The sequence below is a fragment of the Ixodes scapularis genome, unplaced genomic scaffold (genome assembly GCF_016920785.2).
Source record: "Ixodes scapularis isolate PalLabHiFi unplaced genomic scaffold, ASM1692078v2 PGA_scaffold3__209_contigs__length_174095766, whole genome shotgun sequence".
NCBI classification, from domain to species: domain Eukaryota; kingdom Metazoa; phylum Arthropoda; class Arachnida; order Ixodida; family Ixodidae; genus Ixodes; species Ixodes scapularis.
The window spans coordinates 39,873,451-39,896,651 of record NW_024609868.1 but is presented as its reverse complement, the minus strand read 5'-3'; the positions used below and the strand labels follow the sequence as shown (position 1 = coordinate 39,896,651).

General features: G+C 44.9%; 2 protein-coding genes across 5 annotated transcripts in view; one reads left to right on the top strand and one right to left on the bottom strand.

Moving 5' to 3' along the window:
* LOC8038799 (histidine ammonia-lyase) overlaps positions 1-949 on the top strand; it is a 41,259-nt gene extending 40,310 nt beyond the window's left edge. For both annotated transcript variants that reach the window (XM_040207165.3, XM_040207166.2), the window contains exon 19: positions 683-949. In XM_040207165.3, the coding sequence (XP_040063099.1) occupies positions 683-896 (214 nt within the window). In that variant the 3' untranslated portion in view covers positions 897-949. The remainder of the gene's footprint in view (positions 1-682) is intronic.
* On the bottom strand, positions 35-21,510 carry LOC115328432. 3 transcript variants are annotated; one of them, XM_029989645.3, is made up of 8 exons: positions 21,330-21,510; positions 20,778-20,973; positions 18,530-18,720; positions 14,846-14,969; positions 13,098-13,240; positions 12,867-13,001; positions 7,934-8,125; positions 35-1,509 (listed from the first exon to the last, which is right to left on the bottom strand). In XM_029989645.3, the coding sequence occupies exons 1-8, from the start codon at positions 21,348-21,350 to the stop codon at positions 1,081-1,083; spliced, it is 1,431 nt and encodes a 476-aa protein (XP_029845505.2). In that variant the 5' UTR covers positions 21,351-21,510; the 3' UTR covers positions 35-1,080. The 3 variants fall into 3 exon arrangements, with proteins under 3 accessions (XP_029845505.2, XP_042148332.1, XP_040355681.1); XM_042292398.1 differs by having other exon boundaries at positions 13,113-13,240; positions 21,330-21,486; XM_040499747.2 differs by lacking the exon at positions 21,330-21,510 and adding an exon at positions 21,175-21,315.
* Between the last annotated feature and the right edge of the window lie 1,691 nt (positions 21,511-23,201).

Sequence of the window (23,201 nt, the reverse complement as noted above, 5' to 3'; positions counted from 1 at the left end):
TAATTTGAATGAAACTGAATCGTAGGGAACTCAATGCTAATCTGGTGGGTGAACGGGCCCAGTGTTCTTTTTTTAAAGCAAAGAGATACAGTCATGTTCAATATGAGCATAAACATGCAAGTGGCCACTGATCGGCATTGCCAGCAGCTCAAAATTGTGCCTCGCCAATAAACAGTAAACAACATACGCACAGGAAGAAGAAATGTACTGAAAATTCAAAAAGCCAGGGTTTATCTCCCATCTTCGTTTGCGAAAACGCCGCACCAGGGCGTTGGCAGTAGCGATTGGCCGCAGCCAGCTTACGTATTCACCTTCGTATTAAAGACAGTACTCTCCATTTTTAGCCTTAAACTTTGGAATGGGTCCCTGTCAGCCATATCTTCCTGGTACAGCATATCATCCCCAGAAGTTCTGCTGGTATATAGGCATAATAATAATCTCAAAAGCTAGGGCCAAAAAGAAAAAAAGATACAAAAAGTGGAAGTGTAACAGGGTGACAAATACTATTTCTTAGAGCTGTTGTTTCCCAATATCACGCCCTAGAATATAGCCAGAGTTGTCAACCAAACACTGGTGCACTAAGTACTGTCTTCTGCTGGCTAAAACACTCACACAAGCTTCCATGCAAGTTGTAGCCATTCAGTGACAGTACCCACTGATGAACACATTATGCAATTACAAGATGCTGGGACAAGGACCGTGTCATGGCACCTGACATCGATGCAGCGACAGACTTGCTCAAACAATCTCGGATCTGGGACACCGTGAAGCCACATATGGATCACTACTTCCTCGTTCAAGAGGAAGAAACCAGAATGCCGTCTCCAACTACCTCGGAAATCAGCGTTGGAAGCTCTGGTAAAAGGCGCAAGATGGACTACAACAATGATTTCTGAAGCCAAGCACAACTTGGTGCCTCCATGAAGAATAAATGTCATTTATCCCACAAGATCAGTGTACTTGTACATTTACTGGCTCAGAAATGATGTTAATAGTGATTATTCAGAGTGAGAATCTTTCCCCATTAGCAGGATTGACACATCCAAACTCATGATGACAAATGCACTAAGGTTTTCTTTCTCAGGTGAGGCATTCTTCTGCAACTTCCTGTTCATCCTTTCCATCACCGGTCACTGTGGCTATTTGGTATTGTAAGTCAGTACATGTGACCATGGTATTTCCACGTGATGTAGACGGCACCAGATCTTGAGGTAAGTCACTAATGTCTGCAAGAGTTAGCACCAGGTGCTGGTTGCCAGCAGACTGCTGAATCGTCCTAGGTTGTGGCACAAATGCTTGAGTATTTGAAAGAACCAGAGGGGTCCTTTGTTTCTGAAGCACACTCTTTGCTGGAGAACAGCACACGACTGAAGATCCTGTAGTTGTGGCCAGGGACATTGGAATTAAATTCCCAGAGTTATCTAAAACCATTGCAACCAGGGAACTGTTGTCCTGCTGTACCATTGTTGGTGCACTGCTGTCTACTGTTGTGAGGATTGTGGTGCCATTCTGCAAAACACAGATGTATACACAAAAAGCAAGTCCGTAAAATGCAAAATTAATATACAGGACAAGTCGCTTTTGAACTGTTTGGCTGAAATGGACAAACCAGTTTTTTAATGGTGCCATTGTGAGATCCACATTTAATGAGATGTAGACCCCAGGTAAGTAGGCACTCAATGTACACCCTACAAATAGCTACATCTGGCAACAAGACAGCTGCACCACACCTATAATTTATGCCAGAGTAATAATGCACAGGAGTAATGAAAAGAAAATCACACAAGCGTTCTCTCTTTTGCCCCCTCATGTACAAAAAGCAAGACAGCACGCAGTGGAGTCACAAGGGGGGGGGGGGGGGGGGGGGGGGTGCAGACAGGACTGGCCCTGGGTGCAGCACTCAGGCGGTTGTCGCAGCGAGCCACAAGAACAGGGGGGTGTCGCACCAGGTTACCGCACTGGGCTACCGCCCCGGGTGCCGCTGACCCCGATGATGCCACTGCTAGCATGTCCAAGCGATTGGTGTTTTTTCTCTTTTTTCTCAGAGAATTAAAAGGATGTTAACGAAACTACCAATGTTGAAAGGTGCTTTTTGGGGGGCACCAACCTAAGTAGAAAACGTTAGTATTCACCCTGTACACTGCCCAAGTAAAACGCAAACAACTGCCAACATCATGTTCACTCTTTGCCGAGCAGTGTGCAATAGTTTGAACTGGACCCATGAGGGCACCACTGCCAGAGATAATAAAAGGTGCACACTGCCTCGACCAGTGTGTGACACGCCCCAACTCGTGATGTATTTCCTGCCCGCCCTGGTCGTTCCCCAAGGAATGAGCTGGGTACAGATCATCACAACTGGCAATGAGCGATAAACAATGTTTGCTTCAAGTTCGTGACAGCAACCATGCCGGCCATCGGAAAGGTAGAACCATTCGACGTGGTTACATCGGATTGAACCGAATACCGCAAACGCGTCGAATTGCACTTTGCGGCGAACAGCATTGCCGAGAAAAAGAAGACCGTTGTGTCCCTGATGTGCTGCAGATCAGAGAGATACTCGCTGCTGCTGAGCTTGCTCACCTCTACGAAGTCTCCCGATACCACCTTGGCTAAAATTTCCACACCTTCAACAAGCATTACTCACCGACAGTGTTTGGAGGTGATAGCCAGCTTCAGATCTTTTTTTCTCGGCATCGGAGAGAAGGACAGCCTGTCAGCGATGTCATCGCATCGCTAAAGAAGCTAGCCAATGACTGCAAGTTTGCAATGTTTCGGGAGCTGATACTACGGGATAAACTCGTGAGTGGCATCAATGACGTCATAATGCAGGCTAGATTATTGGAAACAGCCGAGCTGGATTTTAAGACTTCGAGAAACACCTTTATCGCCGTGGAGGCTGCTCAAAGGGAATCCCGTGCATTACGTGCCCAACGAGCTCAAGCGAGGTCTGGGCAGAACGCGGAATCTGCGAATGTCGTGAAGATTAAGCAGCAGGTAAGTGGATGCTGTTACTGCTGTGGAGGAAATCACCTGGCACCTCGATGCTGGCATGTGAGAAGCGTCTACTACAAGTACGAGCGGAGAGGGTATCTGGCAAGGGTCTGCAAATCAAGTATGTCTCAAATAGAAAAAAACAAGCCCCCGGAACGAACCACAACTCGTTCACAACCTGGACGACGAGATGGCAGCACCGGATGACAGGCCAAGAGCGCAAGAAGCAGCATACGACCTATAGACACTTCAAGCGGCCGGACCGCAGCCAATGCGTGTTAAAGTTGCTGTCAACAGAGTGACCTTAGACATGGAGTTGGATACTGGCACCAGTGTATCAACGATCAGTGAGAGCAAGTTTACTCAGCTTTTTCCCTCGGCGATGCTGGAGACACGTTCAGCTCAAAAGTTTTTTTGGTGAAATGAAGCCGGTGATGGGCAAGCTTGAGGCAACCGTGAAGCTCAGCAAGGACGAGAGCGTGCTGTCCAGCTGCGTATTTTCGGTACCGATTTGATATCCAGGGGGCGTGGCCAATGTCGTCACGAACGTCAAAATAACAGCTTTTATTTTGACGTCTTAGTTACTTTGACGTTAACAACACGTTTTCTTGGATGCTGCTCGCTGCATTTTGGAATGTCGGTCGCTCAGCGTGTGTTTGGCCGGGTGCTCGGCGATGTCCGTGCTGGCGCGTGTTGTCGACGTTGCCGCCTGTACTCGTCACGTTCTCAGGAACATCAATAAGTGTTCTCCATTTTCAAACTTTGCCCGGTGCCGTCCGTCACTCCTGTTGCAAATGAAGATTACGCGTACCGGAGGCGACAAAGCCCAGCGGCAGTAATTTTGTACACATTTTTCTGGAGCTGTACTTGTGTGTAATACGACGGATTATCACCCTTGCATAGAATAGCTGCGAAGGCCGTGCAAGCGGGTAGCGAGTAGCCTTGACTGGCATGACCGCACCCGCTGCAGGAGCGCTCGTGCCGCGCGATCCAAAGCAACTAACTCGCGCTTTTAGCACTGTCGTCGACAGCATTCTTTTTTTCGGTGTCAATTATAAAAAAGAAACGTCGCAAATATCGCCAAACGCCCCAACAAAACAAAATGTTGAAAAAAATAAAAAAAAGTATGCCTCCACTGCGGATCGAACCCACGACTGCTAGCGTATGAGGCAGACATCTTAATCGCTAAGCCACGCTACAACTTCCGAAATCACAATTTGACAATTTGTTTTATACAAGACTTTTGGACGGGCGGAGTATCGTCAATGGAGTACCGTCGGACGGCACTTCAACGCTCTGCAAAAGTGCTGTTGAACGGTACAGTAGTCAATACGAATCTTCTTTTGCAACAAGAGTGACCGACGGCACCGGGCGAACGAAATCGGAAAAAGCTCTTTCTGGATACGCGATGAGCGCAGGCGGCACGTCGACACACACCAGCGAGTACACCGCCGAGACGCCGAACACCCGACCACGCGCACACACTCGTTGACCGACCAACGTTTCAAAATGCAGTCGGCGGTATCCAAAATAAAACGTCTTTACATCGAAGAACATCAGAATTTGGACGTCCGTGACGCCACTGGCCACGCCCCCTGGACTTCAAATCGGTGCCGAAAACATGCCTCCGTGCTGCCCCCGTTTGTCATGAAGGGCCAGTGTCCTACACTGTTTGGGAGAAGCTGGATGAAGGAATTCAAGCAAGGAATTGTGACACCAGCAGAAGTCATCAACACTGTGGCGTCTGCGGAAGAAGCGGTGAGCCAATTTCAGGAAGTGTTTTCAGAAAGGCTGGGAACTTTTGACGGCGTGGTTGCCCCGATGATCACGCAAGGTGCCAAGCCTAGATTTTTTAAGCCATGGGTATTCCATTCGTGCTCCGAGAAGAAGTTATTGAGGAATCGCATAGGATGGAGCGTGAGTGCGTTATCCGACCCATGAAGACATCTGAATGGGCAGCAGCAATTCTTCCCATACTGAAGCAGGATGGCCGTGCTTGCCTGTGTGGCAATTTCAAGATAACGGTCAATCCTGTGACAGTGATAAGAGTCGTATCCGATTCCTAGCATCGAGGAGTTGTTTGAAAGGCTAACGAGGGCAGTCAAGTTTACAAATCTCGACTTGAAAGATGCGCACCAGCAGGTGAAGCTGCAGGAAGAGTCACAGAAGTATGTGACCGTAAACACCCCGAAAGGCCTGTACCAGTCTACCAGATTTCTGTTTGGGGCGTCGTCAGCTTTAGCATTATTTCAACGGAAGATGGAGAACCTGCTACACGAACTCGACCATGTCACGGTATACTTTGACGATATACTGGTGACCGGCACCGATGACAGCGACCATTGGAAAAATGTGTGTGAAGTCCTGGGGCAACTGGAAAAAGCGGGATTGCAGCTAAAGCTTTCAAAATGCGAGTTCCTGGTACCCTTCTGGGGCATGTCATCAGTTGGGCTGGTCTTAAACCAAGTCCAACCAAGACGGAAGTCGTGTTAGCAACACCCCCTCCCCGGGACGTGAAGGAACTGCAGAGCTATTTGGGCTTGATCAACTTTTATAAAAGGTTCATGTCAAACCCTTCCAATCTATTGCACCCCCTTCACCGCTTGCTCATGGCAGGGGCCTGTTGGTGCTGGACATCTGAGGAAGAGCACGCATTTCAGAAAAGCAAGGGGTTGCTGGCCTCCGCTAAAGTTTTAGCACACTTTGATCCTGCAAGGCTGACTGTGTTAGTCACTGATGTCTCCCTGTATGGGCTTGGAACAGTGTTGGCACAACAAGTATCGGGGGAGAAGCATCCAATTCTGTTCGCTCTCGGAGTCTGGCAGCTGCAGAAGCAAACTACAGCCAGCTGGACAAGGAAGCGTAGGGCCTCGTGTTCGGAGTCACAAAGTTAAGCAATACCAGAAGGGCCGACCTTTCAAGGTCATCGCAGACCACAAACTGCTACTGGGGTAGCTCGCAGCAGGTAAGCCTATCTCCGAGTCTGGTTCTCCAAGAGTGGTGCGATGGACCGTGCTGTTGACTGGGTGCCGGTACACGCTGAAGTACCGACCTGGCAGTCATATCGCTCATACAGACCGACTGAGTCGCCTACCACTGCCCACTACCAACTTTTCTGTGGACTGCCCTGCCGATGTCTTCATGGTGACGAGAGTATACCCCTAAGTGCTGTCATTGACTGCCATTGCAGAGGCCACTGCCAGGGACGCGATGATTGCACAAGTGAGGGAAGCTATGTGGACCGGCGACCGACTGGACTTGGGACCTCAGGGGAAGCCTTGTGAAGCTCGCTTCACTGAGATGAGTGTCCAAGGGAACTGTGTGCTTTGGGGCAACCGTGTGTTAGTTCCTGCATCACTCCAAGATGACATCTTGAGGCTTCTTCATGAGAGCCATCCAGGAGTGTCGAAGATGAAGGCCGTGGCGCGGAGCCATGTTCGGTGGCCTACGATGGACGATGACATTGAGGCTGCAGTTCAGGGATGCCCATCAGCCAGGAGCAACAGAGGGCGTTGCGGCCGGTACTGATCATGCCATGGCCATTCCCGGGCAGGCCCTGGTTGAAGCTCCATGTGGATTATGCTGGGCCATACAGGAGCACTAATTTTTTTATTGCAGTGGATACATTCTCCAAGTGGATTGAGGTGTCCCCTGTGTCAACGACACCAGCAGAGAGCATTATCGCGTGCCTGCAAGTCATGTTTGTGTGCCAGGGCCTGCCAGAGATTGTGCTGCCTGGCAATGGGCCAGCATTCGTAAGCGACACATACGCAATAATTTGAAGAAGAATGGAGTGAGATGAATGCTGGTACCACCGTACCACCTAGCGTCCAATGGCGCTGTAGAGCAAGCTGTTCAAACAGTAAAGAGGAAATTAGAGAAGGCTGGTCCAGGGGACACACGTGCACAACTTGCACGCTTGTTGCTCACATACAGATCAACACCTCATGAAGTCACGGGGTGCAGCCCCTCCGAGCGAGTGCTCAGAAGGAAAATGAAGACTGCAATAGACATGTTTCGACCTGACCTAAGGACCACTGTGCAACAGAAGCAGCTCAAGCGGATCAGATGTGACCAAGGAACAAAACCTCAGATTCAAAAACACCCTGGGGACCAAGTGTTCGTAAGAATCTTTCGTTCAGGCCCTGCTTGGATGCTGGCTGTGGTCACAGCGCGGTGCACATTTTCATCAGACCTCCCACTGGCTGACGGACGACGCTGGATGCGCCACCATGATCATCTCCAGCCGGCTAAACTACTGCCACACATCGAGCAAAACCAATCATCCGGCCCAGCAGCAGACTTGAACCTTCACATTCCAAGCCCTGTTCCTGATGTGTCGAACATTCCCCTCAACCACCAAGCGCTACTGCTCGTTTTGTTAAAGTCTTTTTCATAGGTTTGGAATTGTTACTAACATACATTTCTTAGGGGTGGGAGGAGTGTGACGGTATGAACTGGACACGTGAGTGTGCCACTGCCAGAGGTAATAAAAGGTGCACACTACCTCGACCAGACAGTGCGTGACACTCCCCGACTCATGATGTTTTTCCTGCCCACCCTGGCCATTCCCTGAAGAATGTGCTGGGTACGGACTATCACACTATGCAGCTTCCTCCATTTGTTAAGTGCCGCATTTCAATACTACTGCTGCCTCCATAACAACTCTATGTAAGCAACAATCCACATCGTGCCACAACTGCCACCTGCTAACAGATGGCTGGCTAGATCTACTTGTGTCTCTGAACTCCAATAAATATTCTACAGCTTTTACCCTGCCTCTAGCCAGATATCTGAAAGTTGTCAACTTTACGCCAAGGCTATGATCTGCCTTATAATTCTATGCAACCTTAGAAAAATGCAAGTTTCCATCAATACACCAGTAGGTTCCTCTCAAGTAGGTACTAGATTCATTTGCTATTATCCTCCAGTAAATGTCTACCTGAAGCTCCTTGAGGGTAGACTGAAGTGCTTCATTTCGTGCTTGAGCAATGTGCTGGTGCAGCAGTTCAGTGTGCTGGCTTTGCAAGGTCTTCAACAGCTTGTCAAGTGTGCCATTGAACTGTGGTTTCTGGGAGATCAGCTCCCTCTCCCGTTTTCGAAGTTGGTCGATCTCAACATTCTTTGCTTCCAACTGAAAATAAGTACTGCAGCTCAATTTACAAACCATACAGTAGCTATTTTCCTTTCAAGAAGGTTAACAGCAAACTCACAAGCGGGAAGTATACAGTTATGTCATGTTCTCCCCAAAAAATAGTCAATAATCCGAGTAGCCCATAATAATGGGACAAAAATGCATGTATTCACCCACTCCACCCCTACACATTTTGTCTATAATACCGGGGTGCCCACCTTAACGGGGTCCACATTGAAGAGACATGGCTTTACTGTGAAATCTTGTAAAGGTGGCCACCCAAAATGAAGAGATAAATAATGAAAAACACGAGGTGGGCTATTTTTGAAAATCAGACAGCAAAACTTAACAAAAAAATAATCATAAACACAAGGGACACCTGCAACATACCGGCTAAACTTGCGTGCCACAAAAACCGATATCGCGCACGCAGATCGCGGACAAAAAACTCGGGAGCTTGCTACGAACTTGCATGTCATGGGAAACAATATTGTGCACAGATCGCAAACGAAAACGCGGAAACCCGCCTGTCACACGTACCGGTGCCGCAGATCGCGTAGTTGTTGTAATTTCCTTCGGACATCGCGTGACGTCCGGCGGGAACCGAGGGAGTAGGCATATGTTTACGGATATTTAGCTAGAAACACGGGATGTGCAATCTCTCAGGGGAGGGCGCCCCTAAGGGATTTTACAGTAGTTTATTTTCTTTGTCAAGTTTTAATCAGGCACTTCGCAAATTAAAATTTCTGCGACTGACCAATTATAGGTGAGCCATGCATTGCCAAACGTCAAGCTTCCATAATACCATAGTTCTGCAGTGTCCTTAAAAGGTGAAAGCACCTTCAAGTGTCAACCTTTTAAACCAGAAGCTCAATATTGATGATATTTGAAGGGTCTATTCATCTCCTTGTATAAATGCACTGTAAGGAGTTTTATATCTGTAGGACAATTTTCAGAGAAGCTAAAGAGGGAGGTATACAGCTATTGATGCAAGTTGCCTCACTTGGCAAGAAAATCTATCATATAAAGATGCTGCAAACCACAGAGCATTCCTAAGCTTCAAACTCAACTAGAACAGATAAGAAGAGTGGCTATGTATCTACCTTTTATCCTAAATCTGTGCTTTATCCATGCAAAATATCAATTTGAAATACGTTCCACATTATGGGGCATCTTCTCATCAAAAACCTACTTATTGGCAATGAGAACTTAATTAAAAAGAAAAACAAAATTGATATCTAGCCGCATTCCTCATTAAATTTTAGTTCCAAGGCATCTACAGTGAAGAATAAATTAGAAAAATCATAAAAATTAAAAATTTTCTGAGACAAAAGTTGCTAAAAAAAAAAGTGAAACAGATAAACCATTTGAAGTTTCCACAGCACCACATCTGATTTTACTGGTGGTGCTAGAAACTAAAAGGCACCAAGAGCAAAGGTGGTGCTTTCCGCTTACACCCGATCTCCTGCATGGCTCTGCTGAGAAAGTTCGAGCTTCAAACGCTTTCTTCGAGTGTCATTTTGTTGTCGGCATGTGGACATTAATTGTGAAACAAGCAAGGAATTGGATATGCTTGCAATACACAGACCAGCATCAGCAATTGTGGGCAGGGCAAGCATCACCGAGATGCAAAGTAGACAAACCCACGTGACTTTCTATAAACAAATGTTGGTTTTAGTCTGTTTTCTGTCAAACCAGGACGGGCTTTCCAGTTCTTGTCAATGCCCATAGCCTCTTCCCCCTGTGGAAGCTGGACTTCCATGGTGTTTTTGCCCAGATAGTGTTTACTCTTGAACAAACATGTTTAATGTACTGAAACTGTGCATAAATGCTTTTTCCAACGAGAGTATGATCATCACCCTAGGCCGTATTGGTGCGGAGCTACAGCAATTAGAAAATACCTGCAAAACATATAATTTTGCGTCGTCGGCACACCGAAAATGTTTTATTTCTTCGTAAATATATCAGACATTACAATAAAAATTTTCAGGAGTGTGCACTATTAGTTGTGGATATTGATACATGAATATTAGAAAAATAACTTCTTTGCTAAAAAAATTGCAATTTTAAGGTAGTGTCCACCCTTAAAGGGGTACTCCGGCGATTTCTTCATGGTCCCCGATTTGCTTGAAATTTTGCTGAACTCACCAAACAACATCGCTAAAATAGTATCCCAAATATTAGGTCAAAATAATTTTTTTTCACGAAGTTATTGAATTTACAGTTTTGGTTCTCACCGTGCTTTTCAAACTGAAAGTCTCTACTGGCAACAATGAAAAAGTGACGTCAGTGGAAGGCAGGGGTTCACTTTTTGGACTGTAGAATTTGTTCCCAACTGATTCGAAGCAGTTTCATGGTGTCAAATGAATGCTTTGGAAGCTCGCTCCAGTCCCCGCGCTCCACCACGGAACTAATGATTGGCATATTCTATTTTTTAGACTGCTTGCTCGACTGGCAAGGCTGCCCACCACTGACGTCACGGCACTGAAAAGTGCGGGAATATTTGAATGTTGGTTTTTGCATCATTTTCATTTGCCGATTTCACAATAACTATTATGAATTTCGCGATACTAAATAGCATACCGGAAAGGGTAAAGGCCGGGGAGTCAGAATATATAGTTAGTTGAGGTAGCTCAAAATATCGCCGGAGTACCCCTTTAAAGGGGCACTGAGACATCAAAATCTTTTTTTTTTTATTATCCGAAACGATTGAAAACGATGCCGGGACATTACCCTCAAAATTTGAAATTTGGGAATTCAGTATTTGTGAAGTAAAAAAACTATTTTCAAATGCCGATTTCGAAGTTCCCGCGCGATCCGCGCCGGTGCGTTGACGTCAAATATTGCGGAGTCCTGAGAGTCCACTTTCTTTCACGACTCCCTGCTGTTGCCATGGCGACCCAAAGCGAGGAGGAAAGGAGCGAGCGCCGGCGTTGCGGCGGACCGGTTTTGAGTGGTGTCGCCTGTTTTCCGCGCACAAGAAAATTTTTTTTGCGATGCGTTTTTTTTTGCGTGTCTATGACTGCAACTTGCATCGTTTTAGACAATAAAAAAAAAACGAATTTCGGGGTGTCAGTGCCCCTTTAACCCATTCGCTACCAAAGCCGGCGAATCGCCGGGCGTGCCGTCAGGGGCCATATTGCCAAAGCTGGCAATTCACCGGTTTGCATGAATTTATGTCTTAAAGAGCCATTCATAGATGGTGCACTATGTAGGCTTGGGGTAATGTAGTTAGATACGTTGCCAACAGATGGCGAGGGTCGTTCTGTTAGCTGTGTTTGTTTGAGCTTGTTCTTTTGCGTGTCGTCTTTCCCGCTCGATCGATGCCCGCTTGGAGAAGATGGCAGCGTCCAGTGTACGAAGTGGCCTTTCTGACGATAAAATTATAGATATCTTTTATGACAGCGATGATGACGGGACGTCTGGAGAGGATAGCGAGTTTTCGAAGCCCTCTGTCGATGACGGGAGCGATTCTGACAGCAGTTGTGAATCCAAATCACGACAAGAGCGCACTGGTTATGCGACGCCCAAGCGACCGAGGATGAAGAGCTTCGAGCTCTTTTATACGAGGAAGAATCTGCGAGGGCCGATTGATTTATAGACTTGAACAAACTACTTAAGCATGCAAATAAACATGTTTTCTTGTTTTCTGCACTGAGCTTTACTATGAAAGCTCATTATACAAGCAAAACAGTCACGCCTAGTGTGGCCGTTTTAGGGGAAAAACATGCAGTATCGACGGCCCGGCAGCGCGGGACGCGTGCAATAGCGAATGGGTTAACGAAGTCCTACTGTTCAAGTATTCATAAATTAGGGCCATAAAAAACTAACAGTGCAGAGCTAATAAATATGTCAGTCTATTTGATGGTTTGAAATGTGATATTATTGCTGCACGAACTGAGCTGAAGACTGCTGTCTTTGAATAACCCATTGAAAGCAGCACAGAGCATTGTGAAACTGCTGGGAACACAAGTGGGACATGCAGTAGTCATGTATTAAGCATTTGAAAGAGCATGAAGTAACACTCATTCCCAGTGTTTCCTATCATTTTGCAACTTGTAGCTTTGACAAACCAACGCTGTACAAGTCCCAACGGGCATGTTCCCAATCAACTAAACCTTATCAAACCTCGAAGTAAATTCAGCCACTATCTTTGGCGAATTCTTATGGAAAAGTTAAAGGGGCACTCAAGTGGATTTTGAAATTGTTTACTTATGGTGATAGCTCAATTTCGGGGCACTAAGCATCGTCAAAAGCCTAAAGTTACACTCGTGGGTGGCCGATTTCCCTATTAAAAACCTAATCAAAGATTGTGACACGCCCCTCTTTCTGCATCTTGGAGCAGACACCAGGGGGTGCCGTCAGACGGCGTTTTCAAACAATAATTGCTGCATTACGTCCCCTACACCCAAAGATTTCATGTTTCTGTCAAAATATAATGCAGAACGGCCTAAAAAGAGCAATAATAGCAACATTCAAAATCTCCACGCAATTCACTATTTCCATTGGTCAAATTTTATGACCCTCCCCAAAAGAAAATAACGCTCGTGTATTTCTATCGCTGTGAGTTTACTAAGACGTCCTGCCCTCCAGAACTGGTCATTTTTATTGACTACAGCCTAACAAACAATATGGCATCAAAAAGCACCTGAGTGTCCCTTTAAGGTCTCGCACGTAGCAAAACAAAAATTTGCCCACAGCCCCTCAACTGCATCGACAATGCCAAAGAAAAGCGAGTTACCTGACGTTGGAGCCTGTAAATCTCGGAGCGAAGAACGTCCTCCGTCTCTGCTCGCTTCATCTTCAAGTTGTCAAGCTGATGTCTGAACTCTGTCACCAGCTTTTCCAAAAAGGTGTTCCTCACAGTAAGGTCTTCCTGAAACAGCATGGCTACAATCGGAGCGAGGCAAGATAAAAACAAGATAATAAAGTAACGAGGAAGCTTCCTTCGTTACTTGATTATCTTCGTTACCTCCCTATCCTTTACCAGAGAACCCGGATCAGAAGAGAGTGACTTGGCGTCGTCGTCTTGAACAACCATGAACGCAGTCGGCGCTGCCGAGAGACCCGGCGAGAGCTCAGAGGAGGTGTCTTCCGTCATATCGACAGTCACAGCTGCAAAAATATCCAAATTTGCGAAAGTGTTTTTTAAGGCCCGTTTCATGTCACCTACTTCACAGCTTGTTTTTAGTGTTCTATGTAGAGTGCCGAGTTTAACCTAAAAGAGACACATTCTAGAGCATCTGTTGAATATAAGTTTCTTCACAAATTGGTCACACCAAACAAATTGGTTTCTAGCTTTCCAACATTGAGATTAAAACTCTAATATGCAGCAATCTAGCCTAGTTCAACGCACCAACATATGAAGACCACGACAAGCTGGCATACAATGAAAAAACAAAGACATATTATGCAAGAAATGCATAAGAGCATAAGACCCTTTAAACTCTTTTCCAAGTGTACTCATTTAACAAATCCTTTTGGAAACATGCCTTCATCAGCTTGGAAAATTGTAAATGAAAAGAAACATATGCTGCCTATTCATTTTATGAAAGCTGTCCTTCAGAAGACTGTTACAGTGTCATATGACTGCCCAGTCACATACCAAGACTGAGGAGTGAATAGAAATTTAAACTTGGTGCAATGTCTGGGCTTCATGCGATGCAAGAAACCATGGAAGCAGCAGACTCTTATGGTAGCTATCACAATCATTTTTAGGAAGGCACCCATCGTTAAGTGAAAAAGAATGTGTACAATAAAGTGCCATTTCTGGACAGAGTGTACCAAATGACAAAACACAGACAAGTTCTGTTAGAAGGTGAGGCCTGCATTGGAACACCAAGTACAAAAGAAAAGAGGGTAAGTGTGCCAGTGCAGATAACATTACTTTGCCAGAAAGTTGAACTAGAAATCATGCCTTGCTGGGTTCCTTCTGAAGATAGCAGTGATTGTGCTCCATTTGTCATGTAATAAACTAAGCAAATAAGTACAGCATAAAAAAAAAAGAAAACACTACTGTATCAATGTGCATTTATTAAACAACTAGGATTAGATTCACCTGAGATGCATAGAGCATAAATGCACTATGCATCTCAGGCTACATCACCAGAAGGTAGCCCCAATGGGGAAGCCAGGATGAGAAAGCTCTAGTGCAATACTTCACTTGAATCACAAGTTAAAAGCAATTTCCTTAAGAATTGGATAAAAGCACAATATTGCCTATTGGTAGTAAATGTAAGCAGCTATCTGATAGCCGGCTAGTTGTCACTTGCGGGCTGTCAATTTTACATGGAGTCGCCACTGCCAGAAAGTTTTTTTGTTTTTTTTTTTATTCTTTTATTCTGATTCTGAACTTGGGACCTTTTAGTGTTCATGAAGGTACTCTTCTTCCTCCTCCACTGCCAGAAATCGACCACTAGCAACATCTATAACCAGTCTAGGATGGCAACTAGCGAAAGTTTTCAAAATTTTTCCTTTTATAGCTATTGATTTAGGTAAGGACTTGGGTTGAAGGTCTGGCAACTCGCCTTCATTGCTGGAGCTAATTTCTGGTGAGGTTTCAGTGTTATGAAAAGCATTGTTCACTGACATGCTGTGAAAAAACTCCAGCACATTTTCTCGACCTGACCCGGTACATTTGTTTATCGTGAATGGCCCGTAGAGATTTTTGGGAGAAATGGTAAGTAAACCTGTGATGTGGCTAGGCAAACAGCTACCTACAGACAGCTTCTGTGCAGTCAGCCTCAGGTTCAAGTCCCGAAGACGATGATATCAAGCCGTCTGAAAGTTCCATGGGGCTGTCTTTGTCCGACTGATTATGAAGTCCCATTCCCTCATTGACATCCTGGAAAAAAGTGCAGGGGTGAGAAATTAAAAGAACCAACAAAATACCAACATGGCTTAGACCTTTCTAGCCCTAACACCTGCATAATATATAAGCATTGTTTGTGCTTGTGGTAGCTTAAAGGGCAACTCTGCTTCATTTTCAATATTTAGAAAACTATGTAGCCCTCTTCAGTGTCATATAGGAAGACCCCATGTCAAATATTACGATCTAATTCCGTCTTTATATTTAATAAACTGGCCAGGAAACCTTCAAGAGAGCCAAGTTGCCGAAATCTGCCAACTGTAGCGCGCGACGTGAGGCGCAATCGTCAGCGCAGTCAATGCGACGGAGTTGGAGCGGCCAACGTTGAACCACTACGTCAGAGGCATGACTACGCCATTCTCACGTTTTGTTTGTTTTTACTTCTCAGAGCGAAATTGAACGATGACGTCATGAGTTTCTCCTTCCGGTGTTGGCTGAACGGCGTCCACGTGATCACCGTAACGCGGATGCGCTAGTTTGCGCTGTTCTGCGCGCTTATCGATCTGTTTCTCTGCTCCCCTTCTCCTCTTTCGTCTTCTCCTCTTCCCCCTGGTCATCACCGTCCACGCCATGCGAAGTGACCTGCCCACGTCGCGTGTTCTGTTCCTGGCCCCCCCCTGAGCGTCACAAGACCACGTGGTTCGACGTGACGTGGCCATGACTCTGACTACATGGGACCAATATTGCCTGACGCAACCGAAGTTTCGGTTTCGGTATCAGCTGATGTTTAAATTAGGATTACACAAATAATATTCCACATTTCGCGAATCCGAAGACGTAGAGAAGTTTAGTCTCTTCTTTTAAAACATTGGGTATTTTTTTCTCAGAGACAATGTCATGGGATGATCACGCTAACTACATTATATCCAAATTGTCCAGCAATGTTGGCTTGATATATCGTAATAAACACATATTTCCCCTTAAGGTAAAGTTGTTAATATATAATTCATTATTTTATTCCCATATAAACTATGGTCATCTAGTATGGGGCACAACTACTTTTACTAACTGTAAAAAAATATTCATTTTGCAAAAAAAGATTTTAAGAAGTATTTGCAAAGTCCCACTCGAATGTCCAATGGATTCACTTTTTACTCAACTGGGTGTAATTAAAATTTTTGATTTGTATAGATATCGCCTTTGCGCAAAATATATGATTGAAAAAAAACATGCATGTACATCATCTTGAATATTTAGCGAATCTAGCACAAAAAGTACACTCGTACCAAACGCGCATTCTGCAGCCCTGGCAAGTGCCTCTTTTTAGAACAAATTATGGCCATCATACTATAGCATACACACTACCGACCATCCTTAACCACCTTCATATGCACAACATAGAACTTGACACGTTATCGGTGGGTACCGTGCGGGACATGATACTCTCTGGGCAAATCGGCCATGATTGAACGGTGCCTTTGTGTGTATTTTCTGAGTATTTTTATTTTTTTTTGTAAAGGGGAATGTGCTTGTGTTTTGTGTATTGTACAATTAATTAACGTAGACTATTTTTCTGGTTTTTCCTTGAACGATGTGGGGCAGTGCTATTTTTTGTCTACTCTTAAATATTGTATTTTTTGTTATAGTGCCTTGAACGATGAGCAAGTGACGTTATTCTATAGTGCCTGCTTATTTTCTTTAGTTTCATATATCTCATTGCCAACTGTTCAATCTCTTTTTTGTTTAGCGTTCTCAGTGTATTTCTTTTTTTTCCGTCCACGCTGCTTGTAGCTGCTGCTTTAGGGGGGCTTAGGACTAGTCAAGCTGTACACACAGCTTTTTTCCAAAGCCCCCACCAACACTGTACCTTTCTTGTTGGAAATAAAAAAAAAACCTATTATTATAGTAGTGCTTTGTGAAATGGAATCACACGCAAGACTAAATTTTTCAGAATTGAGTGGAGTTGCCCTTTAAAGGGGTCATGAAATGATTTTTCAACTTTCTTTCTTAGCTTTCCTCCTTAACTCACAAATCGTGCATTGTACCAAATAGCTCAAGAAGACGGAAAGGAGGGACTCCTCTGTTGTCCAGACCCTCGTTTGTGTACCCGGACACCGCCATTCTCCCCTTAGAAGATTAGCCCATCACTCAAAACTGGACAAAACTTGGTTTCCTCACCTCGTTCACCCCTAAGCTGACAGTGCTGTGGAAGCTGCATGCTCGTTGGGCCATCCACACTTTTGCCACGAGATCACACTCCCTCGCGCATACCCATGTGCAGAGAATGAGATCAGGTGATGAAAGGGAGGCGGCTGATTGGTCTGGCGAGCGCATAGCTTTCACCGCACTGTCAGCTTAGGGGTGAAGGGAATAAGTTAGGTCCGCTGTCGTGTGACGTGCGTTCGGGCTGGGTGATGTGATTTTTGGAAACTGCTGATGTATTACAGTGAAAAGGCAGAGAGCTTGCGAAGGGAAGGAGGTACGAAATAGTCCGCTCTGTTTTCAAATTTTCGTACCGAAAATCAGGCTTTTGACTTCCAACCTTTTTTCTTTTGACCTACTAAACAATGTTATTAGTAAAATCCCTCTAAATTCATTTATCCCAGCCCAAAATTTTTTCATTGCCCTTAAGTTCACGTCGGGGTTCACAAGTAATTGGGGTCAAAGTCAAAATTAACCAACAGGAATTTTGATCGTAAAGAGTTTCATCTTTGCCCTTTCAAGCAGAGAACACAGAGAGCCATACCCTCCTCTCCTTGTCCCACTTTACCTCTTTCACTACCCTTGCACTTTTGCAAAAAAGGAAACTAAATTATTCTGCCGTGCCTAAGATAGGGAGTGTGTGCCGACCTTTAAAGGGGCTGTGCAACGACATTGGGTAGGAATATTTCTTACTTTACACCAGCTTCCTGGCACTAGTGGGACCCAAGAATACTCGAACGCAACACCACTGACCAACAAGCGTCTTCGTCGCTGCAGAATTCAAAGGATGAAAGCGGAGCTTTTCTTTCAGTCTCTCCTTCGCGAAATTTGATGATGGAGCTGTGCGGACAATGGCAACAGTACGATACCCGGGAATGCGTCATCGAGCTTTGCGATCCCAGCTGTAACGATATTCAAATGCTGCTCGCACAGTGGACGTGAAACTGCGTACGCATTCGATCTGGGCTCGTGACAATCGATGCTTCGACATGCATTCGGGTACTGGCCCGTGTCCAATCGCTGCAACGACGACAATAGCCGAGCCATAACAATGTCTGGAACTCAGCGCGTGTCCTGTGCTTTGCCAACCCCAGCACGTGGCTATGATCAACATGGGCGGCATATAATCGGCTCCAGATCACGTGGCCGCTTGTTCTGGCTGCGAGTTGAGGGGGTGAACGGCGCTCGTTTTTCTTTAATTTTTTTCTGGAACTCCTATTGCGTGGGGTTAAAACCGAACGCGTGTTTCATAGGTCATTGACGTCAGGGATCCGTTTTAAGCGGTATTTGCGCAAAGTACAAAAATTGTTGCATCGCCCCTTTAATCTGGAGCAGAAAGATGCTATACATTACTGTCTTGCTGTAACATACTGCACAAATTCCTTGTTTCTTACCTGCACTATGTTGATCTGAAATGTCGTCTGTGGGAGCTTGAAATGGGTCTCATAGTGCTTCATTGCTTCATCACGTCGGCAGAACCCGTTTCTGCACTTGTAGCAGTGCCAGTGGGGGCCTCTGAACTTTTTTTCGCCCTTGATGGCCCCCCACATTTTGCAAGTAGCAGCACACCGCAGCATTTTGAGACCTAAAACAAAAGTTAATGCAGGCAACATTAGAAATAAAAGAATTTAAAAGGAAACTATACTTCGTTTCATCTTCTGATGGGCTGCAGCACACACTGTGAACTATTAGAGCCAATCCTACGCCGTGAGATTGTCACATGACCTTCAGGAGGGGTGCAGCGGCATGCAAGGTACATAGTCACATGTTACATTCACAGTGCTAGATTGGCTGGGATGGCTCATACGGTCTGCTGCAGTCCATCATAAGGTAAAACGGAGCACAGAACCAGTGTTGCGTATATCTCAAAAGTAGTTCAAGCACGAAGTAAATTAGAAGTTATGTACTTCAAGTAAAGTAGTAAGTACACTGGGCATACTGTACTTAAAATAAAGTAGTATAAATACAATGTACTTTCAAAGTAAAGTACAAGTACCTTTCTTTACCTTTACAATAAATCTTTTTTTTTTCTTTCTTTTCCTTTTTTTTACTGGTATGCATTGTTTTAAGGATAATCGGGGGTGCATCAAATGGTGGCGAATATTGGATAAAATCAAGTGGCCCTCCAACTTATGAATTTGATGCCGCTTGCATGGCTTGCACCCAAGGGTGTTAAACTTACCAGAAGAGAGCATGACGTCAGCCCTGTAGCTTCAGCAAGCAATCCTCTCGTGGAGGAGTGTGCTCTGCAAATATTTTTAACCTCCTCGCTCGCACGGACCAAGGAAAAAGTAGCGAGAGTTTGAAATTCAGCGGGAAAGCTGTTCCCAGTACAAGCCAAGTGATGCGCTGCCTGCTCACATTTCTGGTTGAGTAGAGTATCTCTCCCAGTATTTCTTTAAAGCTGACAAAGCATCATTTTGTGATACAAATCTAGCAAGACCAAATTTGGGGTATATACTCTGAAGTCTGGAGTTGTACTTTCCTCAGAAATACCAGAAAAAAAAAAAAAAATCTTTAAGTACAGTACAAGTAAATACTCTGAAGATGTATTTCAAGTGAATTATAAATTTTTCAACTTACTTCAAGTAGTACTTTAAGTACAATGTATTTGAAGTGCTTCCCAACACTGACAGATACACAACAAAAATGTATGCTTGACTGCAGCCAACAGGCATTAAAGCAGAGCTTTTATAGACAACAAAATTTCCAGTTGGAGATTTTTTTTACTTTATGATCTCAAACAAAAAGTGGCACAGCATGTGATGATGGAACAGACATTTTTCTGTAGAAATCTGCAAAAGCTTGAGGAATTATTTGCAACATTTATATGCCCTTTTTTAAAGGGTGGTCAAACGTCCAGAAGCTGGTATGCCAAAAAATATAGTTTGAAGAAAACAGGTAGATGATTGTCATTGCAGAATTGGACAATAAAGGAAACAAAGTACAGGCTTTGAGCATTGCTCTTGAGTGGCTCTAGTGTGCCCTAGCGTTGCAGAGTGATCTGTTCATTCTTTCTTATGTGCCAAATCCCTTCTTTCTCCTTAATTAAGCACAACTCAAAATGCAAATTCCTTTTCTTTCTCCTTAATACAGCACAGCTCAAAATTTAATGTCATGTACTTAGGTCACATATATTAAACACAGCAATTGGCAATAATCAGTGTGAAGTCCCAGAAAGAACATGCTTTCACCCTTGCATTATCGCCAAATAATCCTCAAAAAGAGCTAATCACTCCGCAAGGGTCGTTGCTCACTCCCCTGAAAGTGATCACCAAAGAAACTTGAATCAAAGTGAGTTCCGATTTGCGGCACTTACACACCAGTTGTGGTGGTACAGGTCAGTTACAGACACCAGTCAATAAAGAACCTCATAGGAGCACCATCAAAATACCGGCTATTGGCTGGGATTGCAAAGGCCTTGCATGCGTGAATTAGGCTCACACCTGCAGACGCCTGCTGGCATGCATCCAAGACTGCACAAGCAAAGGACATAAAATTCAGCAAAGTAGGCAAACTTCTACATGGCTGCTTATTCCTGTGTCAGCATCTGGCACATTTTCTTTCGTTGCACAGACAACAAAAAGTGTCGCAAACAGTTAAAAAAAAGAAAAAAAGAATTAGTGTGAGCCACTGTCGTACCAGCGAAGCAGAGGCCCTTGTCAACATGCTTGACCCTGTAGTGCGCCTTCACGATCCGAGAATCCTTATAGACGACGCCCTTGCTGCAGAACGGGCAGTGGAAATGGGGCCCTTTCTCTGGGGGGCATCTTGCACCGGGGCACAAAGTGGGCTCGAAGTTGTTTTCGGAGCCCCTGACTCGGACGCTGGGGTGGGCCTGTAAAGAGCGAACGTGGAATGAGGACGCAGCATTCAAACAACTTTTGTGCGGCAACTATTCGGATCGGACAAAGAAACGTTTGCATCCCTTCTTTTTTTTTCTTTTCTTGTGATCATTGCCCGACCTTTCTGCAAGACCGTTGCATATAAAAGCCTGTCGAAACCGCCAAAATCTTTAGAGCGCTTGTCAAACGTTTACCGGTCAACAACGTCGAGGTGTCAGGAATGCCGCTTTGGTTCAATTTCGGAATTCACACGTCTTCGAGGCAACTGAAGCAACGCTAAATCGCTAAGCCTTCGGCGGAAAGTGAGCACGAAAAGAAGCGCATTCGTGCAGATGTGGTGGAAACTCACGATCAACTTCCGACCGTCCATCGGTTTCCTTGCGGTCAAGACACTTGCCCACGTTTTTTTTGCCCCGGATTGTTGACACCAAGGATTGTAAACGTAATTACGATGTGATGCAGATACCAGTGACGACCCCAAACCTGTTTCTTCATACGTATCGTTTCTTTGAGCCCAGAAAAGGTGTTGCTCAGTTGTTATTGGCCGGAGGAAGTCACGGGGTTACGTATAATGGCGCCCGTAGAGAAACCTCAACTCTCCTTTTCATGCGAAGCAGCACTAATGGTCGCCATCTTGGTTAGCCAACTGCGATGATCGAAAAAGAGCAGTTTTTTTTTTTTTTTTTTTTTTTTTTTTTAATAGCTACTGTTTGAACTAAGAGTACTAAAAATAAATAAAATATAAATTTACACATATTTAAATAAACCTGAGACGACGGACGAAGAAGGGGACAAACACGAAACGTCTCAAGACGTTCTGTATCTGTCCAAATCTTCGAACGTCGTCTTCAGTTTTTTTTTTTTTTTTTTTTTTTTTTTTTTTAATATATGCAACATTATCATCTATCAGCTCGCTTGTTTACTCACTTTTTCTTCAATAAATTACATCTAACATTTTCAGGGAACACTTGGGAATAGAGTTTTTCTAAGCGCCGTATGTACTGAAAGCTAAACCGAAACTAGACGAGATTTGTCGCTCATTGCTGTTTTAGAAAATTAACAGGAATATTTAACAAACTGAGAATACGAGCAAATGATGGTGTCATAAATGCGCACATGCTTCCTTTGTGTTATAGTAGCATTTGTATTTGTCCAAATGTTCCACGCGACACTATTTCGGTGCACGTGGCTAAAAAGAAATCTGATGCGACGTATCATACGAATTTAAAGGGGCTGTGCAATGACATTGGGTAGGAATATTTCGTATTTTACACCAGCTTTCTGGCACTAGTGGGACCCAAGAATACTCGAACGCAACACCACTGACCAAGAAGCGTCTTCGTCTCGGCGGAATTCAAAGGATGAAAGCGGAGCTTTTCTTTCAGCCTCTCCTTCGCGAAATTCGATGACGGAGCTGTGGGGACAATGGCAACAGTACGATCCCCGGGAATGCGTCATCGAGCTTTGCGATCCCAGCTGTAACGATATTCAAATGCTGCTCACACTGGACACGAAGTCTGCGTACGCATTCGATCTGGGCTCGTGACAATCGATGCCTCGACATGCATTCGGGTACTGGCCCGTGTCCAATCGCTGCAACGACGACAATAGCCGAGCCATAATAATAGGGAGTATTCACTGGCGGCCATAGCTGTGTGCGCGAATTCTGAGCGCGTGCTGATGGCGAGCTTCCACAGTTCTTTTGCAACGTGCATTCCGCACCATCAAGAGTGCCGGTCTTAGCAGCCTATTGATGTGAGCCCGTTCTGAGCATGCGCTCTAAACAGCACCCACAAATATGGCGTCTAGTGAATACTCCCTATATCTTGAGCTCAGCGCGTGTCCTGTGCTTCGCCAACCCCAGCGCGTGGCTATGATCAACGTTGGCGACATATAATCGGCTCCATCACGTGGCCGCTTGTTCTGGCTGCGAGTTGAGAAGGTGAACACTGCTTGTTTTCCTTTCATTTTTTTCTGGAACTTCTATTGCGTGGGCTGAAAAACGAACGCGTGTTTCATAGGTCATTAACGTCAGGGATCCGTTTTGAGCGGTATTCGCGCAAAGTACAAGAATTGTTGCAAGAACCGTTAAAACTAAGTTTGATCAAGGAATGTTATTCAAAACAGCATCGTTTTTTTTTTTTGTGTGTGTGTGTGTGTGTGTGTGTGTGTGTGTGCGTGTGTGTGTGTGTGAGATATGATTTTATTAGTTGATACAACT

Bases quoted from the DNA above. Each gene is read 5' to 3' on its own strand.
- LOC115328432 (XM_029989645.3), bottom strand. From the start codon at position 21,350: ATGGACGGTCGGAAGTTGATC. The intron at 18,721-20,777 runs GTACGACAGTGG...CTTTTGTTTTAG, and splicing joins CAAGGGCCTCTGCTTCGCTG to GTCTCAAAATGCTGCGGTGT. The intron at 1,510-7,933 runs GTAGACATTTAC...TGTGTTTTGCAG, and splicing joins CTACCCTCAAGGAGCTTCAG to AATGGCACCACAATCCTCAC.